The sequence below is a fragment of the Cylas formicarius genome, unplaced genomic scaffold, assembly GCF_029955315.1.
Source record: "Cylas formicarius isolate icCylForm1 unplaced genomic scaffold, icCylForm1.1 PGA_scaffold_10__41_contigs__length_53128322, whole genome shotgun sequence".
In the NCBI taxonomy this organism is placed as follows: domain Eukaryota; kingdom Metazoa; phylum Arthropoda; class Insecta; order Coleoptera; family Brentidae; genus Cylas; species Cylas formicarius.
This window is the reverse complement of record NW_026844214.1, coordinates 9563449-9580867: the sequence shown is the minus strand read 5'-3', so window position 1 is coordinate 9580867 and position 17419 is coordinate 9563449. Positions and strand designations below refer to the sequence as shown.

The following is a 17419-nucleotide window of genomic DNA, read 5'->3' as shown; positions in this document are numbered from 1 at the left end:
CAATAAAACAATGAAAAATGTTCTTTCTGTATTTATTATTCCAGATTTTATGTGAGTGACATATTGATATATACACTCCTTTTATTCAGTTATCATGTTTTCTTCTTTTTCTGTAAGTTCTAATCTTTTTGGGCCATAGAGAAGAACATATGCGCAGTGCCAATCTCCTAAAATTAACAAGCAAAAAATTGTATTTTTCATAACACATTCACATTATCTATTCAAAATGTAATCTCTTAAAGTGCATGATGAAATAAATAGCTAATCACCTCCTCCTGAGAGTTTGAGAATGTCTTCAGTGGTAACAGGGATAATTGCGTCATCATCACATTTCACCCAATTGTCTCCGGACATTCTTATCCAGCCCACATAATGGCCACTAGACGATGAACGTCCTCGATGTGTTAAAACAGCTTGTAATATATAATATCCGCTATTGTTACTACCCAAGTCTGCAAAAAGAAAGTAAATGAGGTTTTATTATAAACTGTTATACTATTAAATGCTTACCATCTTCAAACCAGTAAGGAGCATATTTTTTATCCTCTTTTTGTTTGCAGTCACCTTTGTCCTTATCCTTTGTTGCTGCTGCCGCCTCTACTTGGGCATCTTCCAATTCCTAAAAATCGATTATTGAACCAAAATGCATTAAATGCAAATGTGGATAGGATCAGTTCAACTTACTTTAAATTTACTTCTAATAGGAGCCAACTTTTCCTGGAGTTCTGGTGTGCATATATCAAATGCATCAAATTCCATGGGAAACTTTACATCTTTCAGTATTTTGGCATTGATTGATTCTTTCTCTTTATAATAAAATCTAACAAATTGAACAGTTAAATAAGCTGGTAGGCGAGAAATCCTTGACTAAAAAACAGTATTAAAAATATTTTGTATAATTTGTAAATTAAATCTTACCGTTTTCGTGTACACTGCATCCCTATCTAATGTTAATGATTTTTTGGTAATTTTCTCCTGCATTTTCTAAAAATCAATAAAACACATAAGCAAAAAATTTACATAAAGATGAAATATTTGTAAAATGGATGGAAAATGTGACATTTGTAAGAAATAAGGAATGTTCTTTGCTAAAAGTAAAATTAGAAATTAAAGTATACAATAACGATAAAAATTTGAAATCTTTAGTTAAAGCTTGATTGTTTGACATAGAGTCAAATATATGACTTCTGCTTCATTAAATTTAAACTATTTATGAACCTACACTCACCGATTTAAGCCCGGAATGCATGTATCGAACATCTTGTGAAATAAAACAACTTAGCTGTAAAAATTGTTCTTTACTCTTTGCAATATTTTCATCTGGTGCTTCATCACATTTTAATTCAACATCAAATGTTCCTCCAAAATATTGATCTACTAATGACCTAAAAGTTTACTTAATCATTCGAGGTATGATTTGTCAAGCAAAATTATTTTGTAATATGGTTTAGGTAAAACCCAGCAATAATTTTCCATCCATCCATCTGTCCCAAAATGTAAGTCACATAAAGACAATGGAAGTTAGAATTAGCAGGTTTGGGTCTATTACTTACTTATATTGTTCTTGTTCACTTGGTTTTGCAGGCAACTTTTGTTGCAACATCCTCACCAATTCTGTCCAAAATTCATTAGCATCCTAAAGAAAACAGTTCTATGTAAATAAAGTTTTTAATGTTATTAAGACTATAAAAATAACACCTGTTGTGCGAATCCTCCATGTTCATTTTTTTCAGCAAATCTGGGGAACGCCATATGCAAGACTTGTAAAAGTACAATGGGAGGCACAGTATGACCCTTATCCATTGTCGAATAGAGATCTCTAAGGGCGGCTGTGATTGATTGGGCTGGTATTACTCCACCCGCCGCAGCAACTCCTGCCAAAGATAGTTTAATTGATGAAATTGTATTTTTTTAAAAGAAAAATCTACTCTATAACAAATATTCTAAAGGTGTAAGTTCTTATTATGGAAAAAATACCCTCAACTACTCAAAAACAAACACATTTTACATTCATACCTCCTTGATAATTTTGAAGAGCCTCTCTCAGTTCAGGAACAGTTCTAAGACACTGTACTGTAGCATTCATATAGCATGTATTTCCTAAATTTGTCAAACCAGCTGGCAAATCTAACTATAAATATATGAAATTGAAAGCAAAAAATTATTTAAAAAAATGTGCAACATACAGCAGTTGCTAATTCACTCTCATTCATATCTTCTACAAACACAGTTTTTTCTACAGGCTCTTTTGGAACATCTTCCTCTTTACTACCCATTAACAAAACAGTTACACCCTTAAACAAAGGAATAAAAATTCATGACTACACAATTGCAATGTACTTACATCCTTCAGGCTGAAATTTTCCCAACTATCGTCTTTTAACGTGACCCCTTTGATCATAACTTTTTGTCTTTCTGGTTGGACACCAGTTAAGGCAAAGAGCTGAGCCTTAAACAACATTGGGGGTTCTTCGTTATTAACTTCGATATCTTTAAAACTTTCTTTTCCCCATTTTACTTTAACTAAAATATGAAGATATACTTACTTTACTCAAGTTTATAATTAACAAAACATAAATATGTAATCTTGCGGTGTCCAAATATAGGTTAAGCCAACCTCTCGTTTCAACTTACTCTTATATTGCGGCATGCTTGTTTCGCTGGTTATTTTTTACCAAAATATAAAACTGTACAAAAGTTATAGAAATACTAACACACTGTTCCTGCTTTACAAAATTTTGTGTTTCCAAATATTACTACCAAATTTACTAGTCACAGCATGAGAAACACAAATCACAGTATTTGTTGGTTGGTAAATTTTAGACAGTTGATCAGTCCTGCTGTTACCAACTGAATCATTACAAAGAATGAAAGTTTCCAGATGTGAGAGTAAAATTTGCCTTTCCTTTATAATTTGCTGTGGTTATTCGAGGTTGACGGGTAGAAATGCATTATTATTTGTAACTCATTGTTGTTTCCGTTCTTTTGTGTTTAATTAGATCGTTTGAACTTTGTAAGTTTTACAGATAATATATCGGTAATGTTCGATTTCGCGACGAGTGTGTGAAAAAGTTCTAAAAATGGGCAATTGTTTTGGCGAACCCAAAAATCCTAATCCTAGACCACAGAGGGAACGATCCGATCCCATCGAAGAAAACATTCAACAAAATATTCAACAGGTAAATCCTGTGCAAACAGCAACTCCTTCAGAGGCCGTGAGACCTCCAGCAGAACCCGAACAGCCCAATTCAAGAATATTTGTGGCGTTATATGATTATGATGCTAGAACTGATGAAGACTTGAGTTTTCGGAAAGGTGAACACTTAGAAATATTAAATGACACTCAAGGTGATTGGTGGCTTGCGAGGAGTAAAAGAACGAGACAAGAGGGTTATATTCCTTCTAATTATGTTGCTAAGTTAAAGAGCATTGAAGCAGAACCGTAAGTACCAATTTCAGCTAGTGGGAGAAATTAAGTTTTTTATTTAAGCTATGTAATATAAAACGGGATATTTGTAGATTCAATATCGCAATAATTTATTTTGAACTAATAGTGCAACAGAAGTTTCCTTCCAATATTTTAGTAAAAACACTTTGGAAACTAAACTAACCAAAACTAAACCGTCTCTTTTTTTAATCACTTTATGGTAATCATTGAGGGTATTTGGATTGATTTTTCACATTGTAATACTTTACAAATTAATATCTTCTTTCAATCATAAAACCCAGTATAAGATGGTTTTACAGCGTACTCAATATAACCATTTCTATTAGATTATTATTACATCTGTAGGGGCGGTTAATATGGCAACATTGATACAATTTAAACGAGTATGACATACTCGTTTAAGTTGTCGTTTTTTCTTCAAAAACTTAATATCATCTAGGCATTTTTTGAGAAAATTGTGTTTGTTGCCTTAAAAGGCAACTGAAAATTTTCGAATACTGGAACTCTAAGCGATTATATTGAAAACTTAAAAGTCTTATTGGTTGAAAGCGAATTTTGGAATAAGTATCGTCTTCAGCGCATGCCCCTAAATTTCATAGATTAATCTGCATTTTGCGTCATTTTCATTCTAAACAGCGATCTCCACATTAACTTTTTTTACCTGCAAATTTAATGGAATCTTCGCCATATTGTGACAAAATACTGTCAAAAAAATACTACTTCCGAACTGAAAACTATTGAATTGCGGAACTCTCAGCTACCATATAGATTGTCGGCCACCGCAATATGTTCTTGGCTAAAAGCGACATTTGAAATAAGAGGTCTTATTGAATTAAGAGGAATTTCCGTCAACATTTTTTGATGTTCGCTTCAAAACTTATATGAATATAATATATACAAGCAGATCAAACGAGCGAGTAGAACCGATATTCTTTTTGTTTGTTGTAGTATTAGTTTTAATCCACTTGCGAATATGTAAACAAAAACACTCTTAGACGCATATAAGCGTTGTTATTCTTCAATATTCCTGACTAAAACAGAAACGAGTGAAAGTGTGCACTCTTGCTCACTTTGCAAATAGCTCAACTTGGCATCTTGTATGCATATTTGCATATAAAAAAAATCGGTTCAAGGAAGCCCATTTGTTAAAACTTAAAAAATTTTTCGTGCTGTTTTTAAAAAAATCCTTAGTAAAAGAATTCGTCGTAAAAGAAAAAAAAATTTTAGTAGTGCTGATTTCATACGAAATTTGAAACTTTCACTTTTTAAATATTATATTTACGGAACGAGTGTATCTTTTGAACGTACATTTTTTGTAAAAGGCAAAAAAATTCTTGTAACTGGTAATGTACAACGAATGTTGGCACTATCGCCATAAAAGTTTGCATTTTCCAAATGTTTTAAAAGAGAAAAAAATATCAAGTAGCGTTTTATTAGTATTTTAGTTTTTTTCATGAATCTCTAGGACATCTGACCACTTGGCCGCATTTAATGAAAAACAGCAAACAGATGTTTGGAGCATAATTAAAATTTGCTTCTGTTTGTTTTAAGGGGCTGAACGGGAAAGTTTGCGACTCATTTTTTTTACTATAAATGTATCACAAAAAAGTGGCATCTAATCCATAAATAAATAAAAAATTTAGTACAAATTTAAATTTTTTGAAGAAAACAGTACGCGATATTTTTTTCTTTTACCACAAATTTACGACAAAAAGTGATTCATTCCGTAAATAAAATATTCAGGAAGTTCAGCAACTTCTAAGAGTGCTAATTTTAACATGATGTTAGAATTACTAGGGACTAGAGATTTAAAAGAGCATGCATTACCAGATATTAAAAAAAAACCGTGCCCGACAATCTTTTCTTTTACGACAAAAAAAAAGGACGACTAAATGCATACATAAACCGTGGTAAATTTAAAATATATAATTTTTTTAGGAAAAAAGGTACGAAAAATCGTAAAATTATATTTTCATTAATAATTGTCCATTTTTTAAAAGCAAAAAAAAACCGGAACATTCGGCAGAAAAAACTCTCAAAAATATATTGTTTTTTAAGTGTTGATTGACCTGTTTTATAATAGTTTGGAATTTTCCTGGTTAAAATTCAATACTTGCGATGAAAGAATGAGCGCATTCTGTCTGGGAGTAGATACAACGGCCCGGTCGAGTGCTTTTTCCACTTTTCATGCCCGGATATTTATCCCAGAGTTTTGAAAAAGTGGAGCTAAATGGCTTTCTTTGTAAATACATACATCTTTCGTAATTTCGACTTTATTTAGTTTTTAATTCAAGTTAAAGGTACTAGTTTATGAAACTATACGCTTTGCGTCGATTTCTAGTTACAAATTCAAGAAAAAAAATAGATGTAAAAATTGCATAGTGTCTACCAGGCTTTAGAAATGGATTTTTTAAATATTATATGTTGTTCATATAACGTCGCCACCTCGTGCGTTTAACCACAGGAATAAACATTGTTGTAAAACCGTTTAAATTCATTCATCACGCGAACATAAAAAAAAACATAATTCTTGATCTCGGGAAGCTTTTAAATTATGTTACTTCAATGAAATATAAAGACATTCTGACGTTATCGCAATTATGCACATTTTTAGAATTATTTATTGAAACCGTGATTGTTAACTTATTCCGGTTTCCTCGATAAAATGCCGAGTGCTGTTTTGTGGTTAGTATTGCGGCATCATCTCTCGACAAATTTCACATACGGTTTTTGCGTTTGTAATTAGTATGCGCAATGTATTTGTTTACTTATTCCCGCGGAAATCCAATCGTGAAGATATTATTTACGTGAAGGATCTTTTCCCGTCAAAATTTAAATTTCCAGCTTTAAGGATGTAAGTAACTGGATTTATGGTCAATTTCTTACCTATGTTGGTTTGGTCTGTGTTTTATAATTTTTAACGGTTGCACATTTTGGTGATATTTCATACGTTTCGAAAATTGGTGAAATGTTGGAGGGATCGTGCAGAGTGCCCACTGACCGTAACTCAATCTGTTACAGGAAGCAGAGCCATTAGGTCAGCTGACTAATACTTATGGAATGTGCATACCTCCGATATGCAAGACTGCGATAGATTATTAATTAGCCAAATTTATATATGTCGGCAGTCTTAATATTCGATTGGTTCGGTTAATTATTTTTTACATTTTGTCAAAGGAATACACTTTTAACTAAATAAGAAATATATCGCGTTCTAAATGTGGGCAAATTTGGAAGTTTCTATAGGAGTCGGCAACAAAAGCTGTGGAAAAATAAATAGCAGGTTCTCGATCGCTTTTTTTTAGAGGAACTCAATGGTGAAAACAACAATATCACCATTTTCCTGAAGATTTCGATTAATGTGTGGGTATTTTTTGCATTGGTATAATAAGGTTTTCGTAAGCTTGTTTGAATGCTTTATGCACAATAATAGCAATTCTGATTTTGATTTTAGCTGATACTCAGAGATAGACAAGTCCCGAAAAATTTGTATTATATTACCGAAACTCTTCTAGTTTTATTTAGTCGTTTTGTTGTAATACTACTATTTAAGTAAAACAATAAGTAAAAAAGTCGTAGTACAGTTTGGGCTCATCATCAAAAAATGTCTAAAATAAAATATTTGAAGTGTCGAGAGAATAACTAATCAAGGGGTAAATTTGAGTCCTACACACTTACATGCAATATAAAAACCGTAAACTAATAGAAGGGAGTAAAATGCATAAGTGCTAGTAGTCAGGGCGTCGCGTCACCAAAACTACCCGTTTCAGGAACACGTCGTTTAACTCAATACCTACTTCAAAAGACACTTGAACCATGCTCTAGCAGGAACCCTTGTCTTCGGTAATAAATTAATAGAAAAGTGTTCGCAAGGCCGATCGTTACCATCAGTAAAAATCATGACTTTTGAATAGGATTGAGAAAAAACATGTGCATCTTAAACTGAAGTTCCTCTTATTCTAAAAAATATCATAAAATTGTTCCCTATAAATATTTACTGGCTCTAACACAGGGGTTCAAAGGAAATAATTGTAACGTGGTATGTAGAATCATCTGGGTTAAAACTCTAAATGCTAAATGTTTCGAAGAGACTTAATTAAATTTAACTGTGTTAAGTTAGAGTGTTTTGAGTTCTCGTGTGGTGGGCGAAAATACCCTGAAAAGAAGAAATGCCGAGTTCTCATTAGTAACAACGACAGTATGACGTGATACCACAATAAAGGAACAACTTAATACGATTCGGGACTAACAGAAAGGCGCAATGATCCTCTGGTCGGAACCTCAAATCGCTTCGAATTCTTGGCCAGAAGTCAGTAAATCCAAGAGGGATAAACTAGGAAATAGGAAATTTTTGTTTATTTATCCGATCGCAGCGTGGTTAATATAAGGAATGGCGGGCGACACGAAAAAGTGGGAACACTTTGTAACTTTTAAACGGTTTGTCTCATCGACAACGTGGTCAATATAAAGAATACCGGGACCACTCTGTAACCCAGCTATTTAAAATTTGACTAGCTTGATATACGCCCAATGTGCAATTTTTCGACACCATTTCTATATCGTCGGGCATACCCTATCTTTTTTTGCAAGATAAGACCACTTTTCGCATTCTTTTAACAATTTATAACAACACATATACCATTTATCTGATCGATTGGTGATGAGACAAAATCTAAATGAATTTTTTCCTCACTGCCTACTGGTAAATAGCACCTAGTTTAATAAACTAATCATTGTTTAGGATAATTTCGTTTTGTCAAATAGCCAGTGGGAAAAATACTTTTTAAAATCGGCACTTGTTTTGCAACGTTTTGAAAAATCTTTAAAAGTAAGCTCATAGGAAGGAAAAATGCAAAATAACACACAGAATACAGACTTATACATTATACTTATACATACAGTTTTTACTACATTCCGCGTATCGCAAAAGTATTCGACTTTTCTGTCATAATAAAACAGTTGAAAATGTATAAACAATATCTGCTGTTGAAAATCTCTCAAAATGCTAATTCGACCTGAAAATTGATTGCCTCCTGTAAATAAAAAAGACCGTTTTGCTTTTTCATTCCACTGTTCGAGTTCATCAAGAGCTTCTTCCACATTCCCCGTATATTAGAAGCTTATCAACTTTTTCTCCATTTGGAAGTTGGCTGTTTTCCATGACAATTTAATCAGTAACACGACAAAACTAATAATCACGTAAAATTGTCAGAAGCATAGCCGCCTATGTAATATTTTATTTATATCACTGATCATGTTTTTTACTTCATTAATTAGTTTATTACAATTAATGCTATTTTCCATTAGAGAAGTAAGAAAAAGTTTCATTTAGAATATTTCCCATCACTAGTCGGCACAGAAAATCGTATCTATTATGGTCATAACCACATTATTCAAAATAACGAACAATTTTTAAAAAGAAAGGCCATACTATCCTGCTGAGAATAGTCTCACGAATTCAAAAACGCAAAAGTGTTTAGGGTGTGCCATTTAAAAAATTTGTCGTCGTTTCCGCCCAAACTGGAAATGTCCACTGAGTGAGTTCATAATATGGAAAAATTGCCTGAGTTTGGCCTATATTGACCCACCCAAATTTCAAATCGCTGCGTTAAACTTTTTAAAAGTTATAGGGCATTTCCACTTCCGTATGTTAGCCAATATACTTAAAATTTGAGGAGCAAACACTTAAGACAACTTAATTGTTTACTAAATGTGTAAGTTCAGCATAAATAAGCAATATTTAAGTAAAAAATATTTGCTACGAAGATGATACTAATTTTATTGAAGTACGTTTTTAAAAAATCACAGCAACTCTCATTTTCAATCAATATCTAAATCGGAATTCGATTTATTTTTCAGATTTAGGTACGTAATTGTGGTTGCACTTACCAAAGCGTTAGCGAGTTGGTTTTAGGCGGGTGCTATTGCGGCGACAACATTCCTTATGATTAATTTATGTAATATGAAACAAAAACCTTCAACTTTCGCTACTAGACCCGATCGTGGTTGTAAGAAATTATTTAATCATTATTGTTTAAACAAATTAACTGTATATTATTTGCAAATAGATATATATTTTTAATATAATCTTTTTTAAAGTACGCAATATCAGATCATTAGAATTATTAATATATATTGGGTTCATGTTATAGGATAAATAGATAAAATTGTGAATAATCTAATATAAGTTAATATAATAAGTCAGATCCAGACTATGTGGCACATTGACAATCATTTATGTTGCTCTGTGATACTCTCATCCTTGCTCAATTCATACATTAAATCAAATCTGCAATTCTTTACCAGAACCTCCGGGTTAAAAACTATCTTTTATAGTGTACCTACTAGTTACTACCGTAACTATTGACTATAATAACTGCCACTACTACTACTGTAATACTATTTACAAATATGGGTTACTCCTGCGACGGTTGTTGAATCGAACTTGCGGTTCCTACCTGCTTATATACTGTTTGAGCGTGTCGGAGCTAAACCTTTAGGATTAGTTTTTTGTTTTTTCAAAGAAACTTCCACAAGCTACTGTTATATTTTTTACAAAACTTCTGGATTCCTCCTGCGTCGGTTTTTGTTGAGTCGAACTTGCTGACGTTTCGCCAATCATCCGGTTGGCTTCTTCAGAGCTTGACTGAAACTGGGTCGCATTTTACTCTGTCTCGGATGACTGATTCCCATATTGGTGACATATAAAGACCTGAGTTGCGGTTAAGATTGTTAGATTGTTTATAGATTTCTATAGACTCTCGGATTTTTCGTTGGTAGAAGAATTGATTACATGCAAGAATTTTAGTTTTATCGAATACAATTTTATATTGGGTTTCGTGATTCGGCAATAGCTGATGAGTTTATTTGTCTTAGTCGTAAAGCTCTTTCGTGTTCTTTGAGTCTAGTTGATATTTTTAGTCCGGTCTCTCCAATGTATTCTTTGCCGCATATGCATGGAGTGCTGTAAACTCCTGGCATCTCAAATGGAATTTTGTCTTTGACGGACTGAAGATGTTGAGAGATTTTTGGACAAGTGGTAAATCTGGTTTTGACGTTATACTTCTTTAGAACTTCTGATATGTGGTCAGTGAATGTAATTGAATTGAATGTAAGGAAGGACCACAGTGGCATATGTATGGAATGGTGTAAATTCGTGGTATCTCAAACATCATTTTGTCTTGGACAAGTGGTCAATCTGATTTTAACGTTATATTTCTTGTGGGGTTGCTTTGGGAATTGCTTTATTTTTCTTTTTTTTTTTCATTTTATTAATAAATCCACATTTTAAATATTACAAAAGTGTGAATAGTGAATTATGGATAATTGAAGTTTAGTAGGTTATATTACAGTTTACAGAATTATTCTGTAAACTCCGGTTACATATCTTCCGAAACTGTGTTTAATATTGGACGATAGAATATAGAGTAGAAACTCGCCGTAAACATTAACTTTTGAAATATTTGGCCTGTTTCAATAATAAAATAAAAATAAGTGATAAAATATTAATTACAATTGTGCAATAGATTGTAGCATATAAATATAAAATTATAATTAAATAAGAATGAGAAATTTTGTGAACAAGTAAAGCAGTAATTTGGTACGAGCCGATCGCAGCGTTATTAATAAACGAGTAAATGGAGAAGTTTATCAATGCAATATACAGTGAACGGCTAAAATATGGAACAAACTCATGTAAAAATCAGATATTGGATTTCAAGAAAAATGCTCGCATGCTTAATTTTTTCTTGTGCGTGTTTTGCAATAAACAGAAGAAATACAGAAGTGGATGTCGATACCAAGTTCCTTGTTTAAAAAATAGAACATTAATTTTTTAAATCCATTTTCGTCAAATTTTACGCATAATTCATGTAGCATACCCTATTCTTATCTCTTTTTATGAGCAAAAGAATAAAAAACAGAAGATTTATTTAGAAATGACCAGGAAGAAGCTGGTACCAGTAAAGTTGTTAAATGGTCACAATTTCATTTTCAACACCTTAAGTTATACATTCTCGTTTTGCCTGAATATCCAATAAAAATAAAAATTTCAATTCTCTATTTCATTCATTTAGATGCGCATATTCACTTTCCTTACTTTACAAAATTAAATTTCTGTTTTTTATTTTTTTGCTCATAAAAGTAAGAGATAGTATAGAGTATATGCTACATGAATTATGCGTGACATTTGGCGCGAAATTCAAAAATGCATTTAAAAAATTGGCGTTCCATTTAAAAAAAAGAACTTGGTATCGATATCTACATTTTGGCCCACCTCGTATATTTTCTATTTACTGCGAAAGATGCGCGAGCGTTTTTCTTAAAATCCAATACCTGATTTTTTAATGAATTTGTTCCATATTTTAGCCGTTCGTATATCACTCATATATCACGGTGGCGAATATATGTAGGCATGTTCACTGTTTTGTGATGATAATAGGCTTAGGAAAAAATTTATTTTATGAATCTTTTGGAATGCTTTGATAAAAAGGTATAGTATTAATGAAGTTCATAACTTCGGAACTTCTGGAATCTAATTTCAAGGACAGTAGAGCATCAATTAGCAGGAGAGCAATCATCATCATTATATTACATGCCTTGCACTTGACTACCATTCTTATTCAAAAAAATTGATCGCTACCTAAGTTAACTGTAACTAAATTTAAGTTGAGTTATTGCTTAATTTCTACGTTGTCATGAACAAATCCAGATGGTCGTAATATACGAAGAGAAAGTGAAGATCTGAAGAATTCAATAACGTGCAGTTTATTTTTTAATCATCTGTTGTTTTTAGTTCAAGATTATGTTGTAATCAAAATTAACTTGCGGATTGATTACCAGTTTCTGCGGTTCTCTGTATTGTTTCGACTGCAGAAAATTAACTTTTAATTAATTACTGGTGGTTATAGAACTAATTGGTAAACGAATACAAACGAATAAATTGCAAATTATGGTTTCCATCAAATGGTTATAGATATTGTAATTCACTGCGGCTTGATGTGTGGGGATTTATCGTAAATACCTTTGAAACATAACCAAAGAATGTTTTTTCCAATTGTATTTCTTCTGTTATTTTCCAAAATGTTATGTAATTGAAGCAAACGAAGGAAGAAAAAAATTGTAACTACGAATCATTAGGACAACTGAAAACTAAACGCCAGCGAATGTTTATTTGAACTTATCTTAATATTCGTTAAACATTAAGGTTTGTATGTATGTACGGTGTTTGAACCGAAAAACAATGACGGCTTTTAAAGCTATAAAAAGCCATAAATGAAAACTAAGTGATAAAAGTTTCCTTTTCGGAAAACATGATCATAGTTATTTAAAACTTGGCGACAAGTCTAAAATTCGGCGTAGAGATAATAAACAGAAAGAAATAAAACAATTAACGCTAGATTTTAAGAAAATATTCCCATTGATTCAGTATTTTTATCTTTTGTTGTTTCCTGTATATTTTCACTTCCTAATTCACTGGTTTTGTTTAGTTAGGATATAATAGTCAGCCGGTTAAATTTCAAGGAATGTATTGGCACATTTGTTTATCTACAAATAATTAGTCCAAATGAAAATGTTCCTATTCTATCCGCTATGCGTCTCTGTCCTTTAGGACCAGGGCGCTGCATTTGATCCATTATGCGCTGCCTCGCCTAGAGCTGTCCCTCCAGTACTTTTACTCGGTACTTTTCCTCTTCTAAACACACCCATATGCAGTTGTAGCCCACACACACATATAAACACATGATGTGGAGGTGTCGTGTTAGGATATTCCAACCAGCGTTCGTAGTTGCGATGAAAGGCTCTGACTGACACTCTCGATCCTAAGACGTGGAGGGTCCCACAGTTACAACCCTCGACTATCTTAGTCCCGGGTTTCAGCACTCTGTCAGCTATTCCAACTGAAGGCTCCAGTCCGAGATACGGTGTTCAACATTTTTAAAAGTTCAAAAATATAGTGCACGACTAAATTTTGATAGGATGCTGTTCTCTTGTCGAAATGGTGAGAGCGCTGGTTTTTAAAATATGAACTAGTATTTAATTGAATTGCGGACTTGAAAATGATAAATTATAATATTATTTTAAAGAAACGGCAATATCGATATTATAGTATAAATCATCATCCGCCTATTTAAATGATTTTCAAGAGGATCATACTTATTTTCGATAAACTTATCTGCGTTAATACCAAATATCACTTCAAATTCAAAGGATTAATATAACTTGAGGCATCAGCCAATATGTGCCGCGTAATCCATCCTCTGACTTTTTTATTTTACATTTTAGAAGTTTAATGCAAATACAAAAGCTGTAGGGATTAATGTCTATATTTAATATTAAATATTATATATTCAATCAACACATTAAACTACAACTTTTGTATTAAACTTTTTTTTCTAAAATGCAAAATAAAAAAGTTATTTTAAACTACATATGTATTTGATTAGTTTTATTTTTAATCAATAACATAATTGCGATCATTGTCATGTCACTTTGCCATCTTTGTAATAAATTTTCAATGCTTGATTTAAAAAAATTAATTGGTTGATTTTTAAAGTTATTAATTTTCTTTCTAGTTAGGAAGTTTTGCATTTATCTAAACAAATAATAATCAGCGCAATGTCAGGTGAGTATGGTGGATAAGGTAGTAGTTCCCAACCCAGAACGTTAATTTTTTCAAAGCGTTTCTTTGCGCTATGTCACGGTGCAGAATAACGCCTTTTCTGTTTACCAAAACTGGACATTGTTTGGTCAGAGATTGTTTGACACGATCCAACTGTTGACAATAAAGGTCAGCATCGACTGTTTGTCCAGGTTTCAGAACTTGAAAGTTTACAAATGCGCGAATATTCCACCAAACACACAAGAGCTGTCCAGTTTCGCAGTCGGTCATGGTGTATCATTTGGGACAGCCATTGTCTTTTGCGTTTCGAATTGTCATGTAAGACCCATTTCTCATCCACTGTAATGAAGCGACCCAAAAACCCTTTCTTTTTGTGCCTTTCTAGCAATAAGTTGCACGAAGTAGTCCGATTAGCTGCTCTGCGTGGCTTATCTATCTGTACTTAAATGCCCTCGAATTGTCGACCAAGGTTGGTTAAGTGCTTGCGACAACTCTCCAATTGCCTGACAAGGATCTCCTTGTTGCTTATCTTCCGGATCGAAGTGAGTCGGAAAGCTCAAAATTACCGGATCTAAACTTTGCAAACCATCTTGGGCATTTGCGAACCTCTAACGCACTTTTTTCTATCAAAACGGTTTAAAGTTTTTTTTTTAATGATCACAAGTCAATAAGCCACTCTTACTTTTATATGTGCGATGTTTTAAAGTGTACGTTTATACAATAAGTGGTGAACAAATATTCACATGCGCAAAAACGACATTACTTTCCAGTGAAAGTGATAGTACCACTATCACTATACTACAGTATTGGTTAGAGGATTCTCTGTTTTAAGCTTTTATGTGCATTAAGTTTTACAATACTATATTATCAGAACTAAAAACCTTTAAAATAGCGTTTAAAATCTACTGAAAGGATCGGTTCGCTCCTAAACCTGCAATTAAAGTACCGGAAATACCCGAAGTGACTCGCGACAGTAACTAACGAAACGTCTTAAAGGAACGGACACTTTGCCCACGAACGATCTGCACGATTGGAGGTTTCAGTTTTGGCGGTAGAAAAATAATTTTGTAAATAGTGCTACGTATGCTTTTTTGAGTGTTAAATCTTATAACAACGAGTTTTAAGGTAAGTTTAATAAATAAATGTTTACAATGTGCAATTTTTAAATTTTTGTAAAAATAGAAGAAGTAAAAGCACAAGTACAGTGCGTTAAATTTATCTTGATAACATTTTAAGTGGCTGTAACTAAAAAACAAAATGTAGGGTTAGTAGCCAAGTTTTTGGTTAGTGACGCACAAAACAAAACACTATCAACTTTTTGACATATAAGCCTACATCATATATTTTTTAATGGAACACCCTGTATATTATAGAATATCGTATTCCGATTACAATGATGTAACACACTTTATATTTTAGTCCACTTGTTTTTGACAAATCAGCAAAAATAGGAAATTTTTATGTAATTTCAAAGAGTGCCGTGACTGACTGCAACAACAATAATTATATTAGTATAGTCCGTATATTAGATTTTATCCAGAGCGCCGAGGTCCTTTAAAACGGATATTGCCAAGGCTGGCAAAGAAATTTGCAGAAAACGGTAACGTATTAAATGCTAAAATGAAGAAAATAAGGATATATCTATAGGATATTAGGATTCTGTGAAGCACCTCCAGTTTTCTCTACTACTCTACTAGAGTATATGAAAAGACAGGTATTTTTCGGGAATTAATCCACTCAGTTTTGAAAAAATATGAATATAATGCATTTAAATTTCCTAAAACTCTAAAATTAAGTGTAGAACAAGAAGATGCAGTTTTGTCTGGATTTTTTAAATAGACATAATGAGAATAATAATTTTTTGAAAAACATTTTATGGACTGATGAAAGTTCGTTCACTACAAGAAAGGTTTGTAATAGACAAAATACGCGATATTGGTCTTTAAACAATCCTATACAAATACACGAAATAAAAATTATTTACACCATTGGAAAAATTCCTATACCAGGAAACTAAGGAGAGCCAGTGCTATATCCCGTATTTCGAACATTGTTGGAATTATATACAGGGTACCTCGTTTGTGGGCAAAAACTTCTAATAGATCCTAGAAATTTCCGTTTTATGGATAAATTATTGGCGATAAATGAAAAACTTAAAGATGTGATAATTTGATATGAACAATATCGTATTATCGTATATCGTGTCGAGAGAGCGTTTAAGGTTTCGTCTATAACACAGGGGATGCGAGATATTTGAATAAATATGATGTTAAATTGCCAGTACAAATGTTAGGGACATTTGATAACATTTTAATTGGCTGCAACTTTTTTGTTTTTAGAGATATCGAGGTAAACAAAAAATAAAATTTAGGGTTAGTAGCCAAGTGACGTATAAAACAAAACACTATCAATTTTCTGACATAAAAACCTACATTATATATTTTTTTAAATGAACACCGTATATATATGTGTTTAATAGAACATCTTTTTCCCATTACAATGATGAAACATACTCTATATTTTAATCCACCTGTTTTTGACAAATCAGCAAAAATACAATATTTTTATATAATTTCAAACAGTGCCCTGACTGACAAAAATATGTTTAAGTTTGACTTATTAGTAAAAAAGGTTGATGGTTGAATTATTGTTCAAGTCGCTAAAATTTATTTGATATGCTTCAAGTAAACTTTCTGAATAATAAAAGCTCCTTCAAATCAGATATTTCCAAAGAAACTTGCAGAAAACGGTAACGTATTAAATGCTAAAAAGGTATGCCGGAATGATAATGTTTTAAATGAAGAAAATAAGACAAACATATTAGCATTCCAGCAGATCCAGTTTTTGAAGGAATGCATTTAAATTTCGTAAAACTCAAAAACTAAGTGCCGAACAATGTCAAATGCAGTTTTGTTTGGATTTTTGAAATGGACATAATGAGACTAGTAATTTTTTGAAAAACATTTTATGGACTGATGAAAGTTCGTTCACTGCAAGAAAATGTTGTAATAGACAAAATACGCAATATCGATCTTTAAGTAATCCTACATAACAATACACGAAATAAAAACCCAGGGATACCAATAATTAATGTATGATGTGGTGTCACAGATGGGCATATTTTGGTTTGATCAAAAGTTAACTGGAGATCATTATTTGCATTAAAGCATCAAATAGAACATTATATGGAAGATTTAGCCCTAAATATATCAGCGCTGATTATATGGCAGCAAGACGGTGCCTTCACAATGTTGTGCAAGTTAAAAATTTTCTTAACATGGAATATCCCAGGGGTTGGATAGGGAGCTGCGAAACAATGGATTGGCCAGCCAACAGCCTTGACTTAAAGT

At 32.4% G+C, this 17419-nt stretch overlaps 2 protein-coding genes across 3 annotated transcripts in view; one reads left to right on the top strand and one right to left on the bottom strand.

The window, feature by feature from the left end:
• Positions 1-7: 7 nt before the first annotated feature.
• LOC132697363 (ubiquitin carboxyl-terminal hydrolase 14) lies at positions 8-2832 on the bottom strand. The gene is made up of 12 exons (XM_060662807.1): positions 2635-2832; positions 2345-2523; positions 2187-2294; positions 2017-2131; positions 1699-1874; positions 1554-1636; positions 1229-1385; positions 919-984; positions 685-867; positions 511-619; positions 270-452; positions 8-167 (listed from the first exon to the last, which is right to left on the bottom strand). The coding sequence occupies exons 1-12, from the start codon at positions 2648-2650 to the stop codon at positions 82-84; spliced, it is 1461 nt and encodes a 486-aa protein (XP_060518790.1). The 5' UTR covers positions 2651-2832; the 3' UTR covers positions 8-81.
• Positions 2833-2879: 47 nt separating this feature from the next.
• LOC132704112 (tyrosine-protein kinase Src42A) overlaps positions 2880-17419 on the top strand; it is an 85901-nt gene continuing 71361 nt past the window's right edge. The window contains exon 1 of one of the 2 annotated variants that reach the window (XM_060673903.1): positions 2880-3442. In XM_060673903.1, coding sequence (XP_060529886.1) covers positions 3081-3442 — 362 coding nt within the window. In that variant the 5' untranslated portion in view covers positions 2880-3080. Of the gene's footprint in view, positions 3443-6155; positions 6303-17419 lie in introns of those variants that run through there. The other variant, XM_060673913.1, reaches the window with a different exon arrangement.

Coding starts and splice junctions, on each gene's coding strand:
- LOC132697363 (XM_060662807.1), bottom strand. Junction 2,295..2,344: donor AAAATTTCAGCCTGAAGGAT/GTAAGTACATTG, acceptor CCTTTGTTTAAG/GGTGTAACTGTTTTGTTAAT. Junction 868..918: donor ATGCAGTGTACACGAAAACG/GTAAGATTTAAT, acceptor ACTGTTTTTTAG/TCAAGGATTTCTCGCCTACC.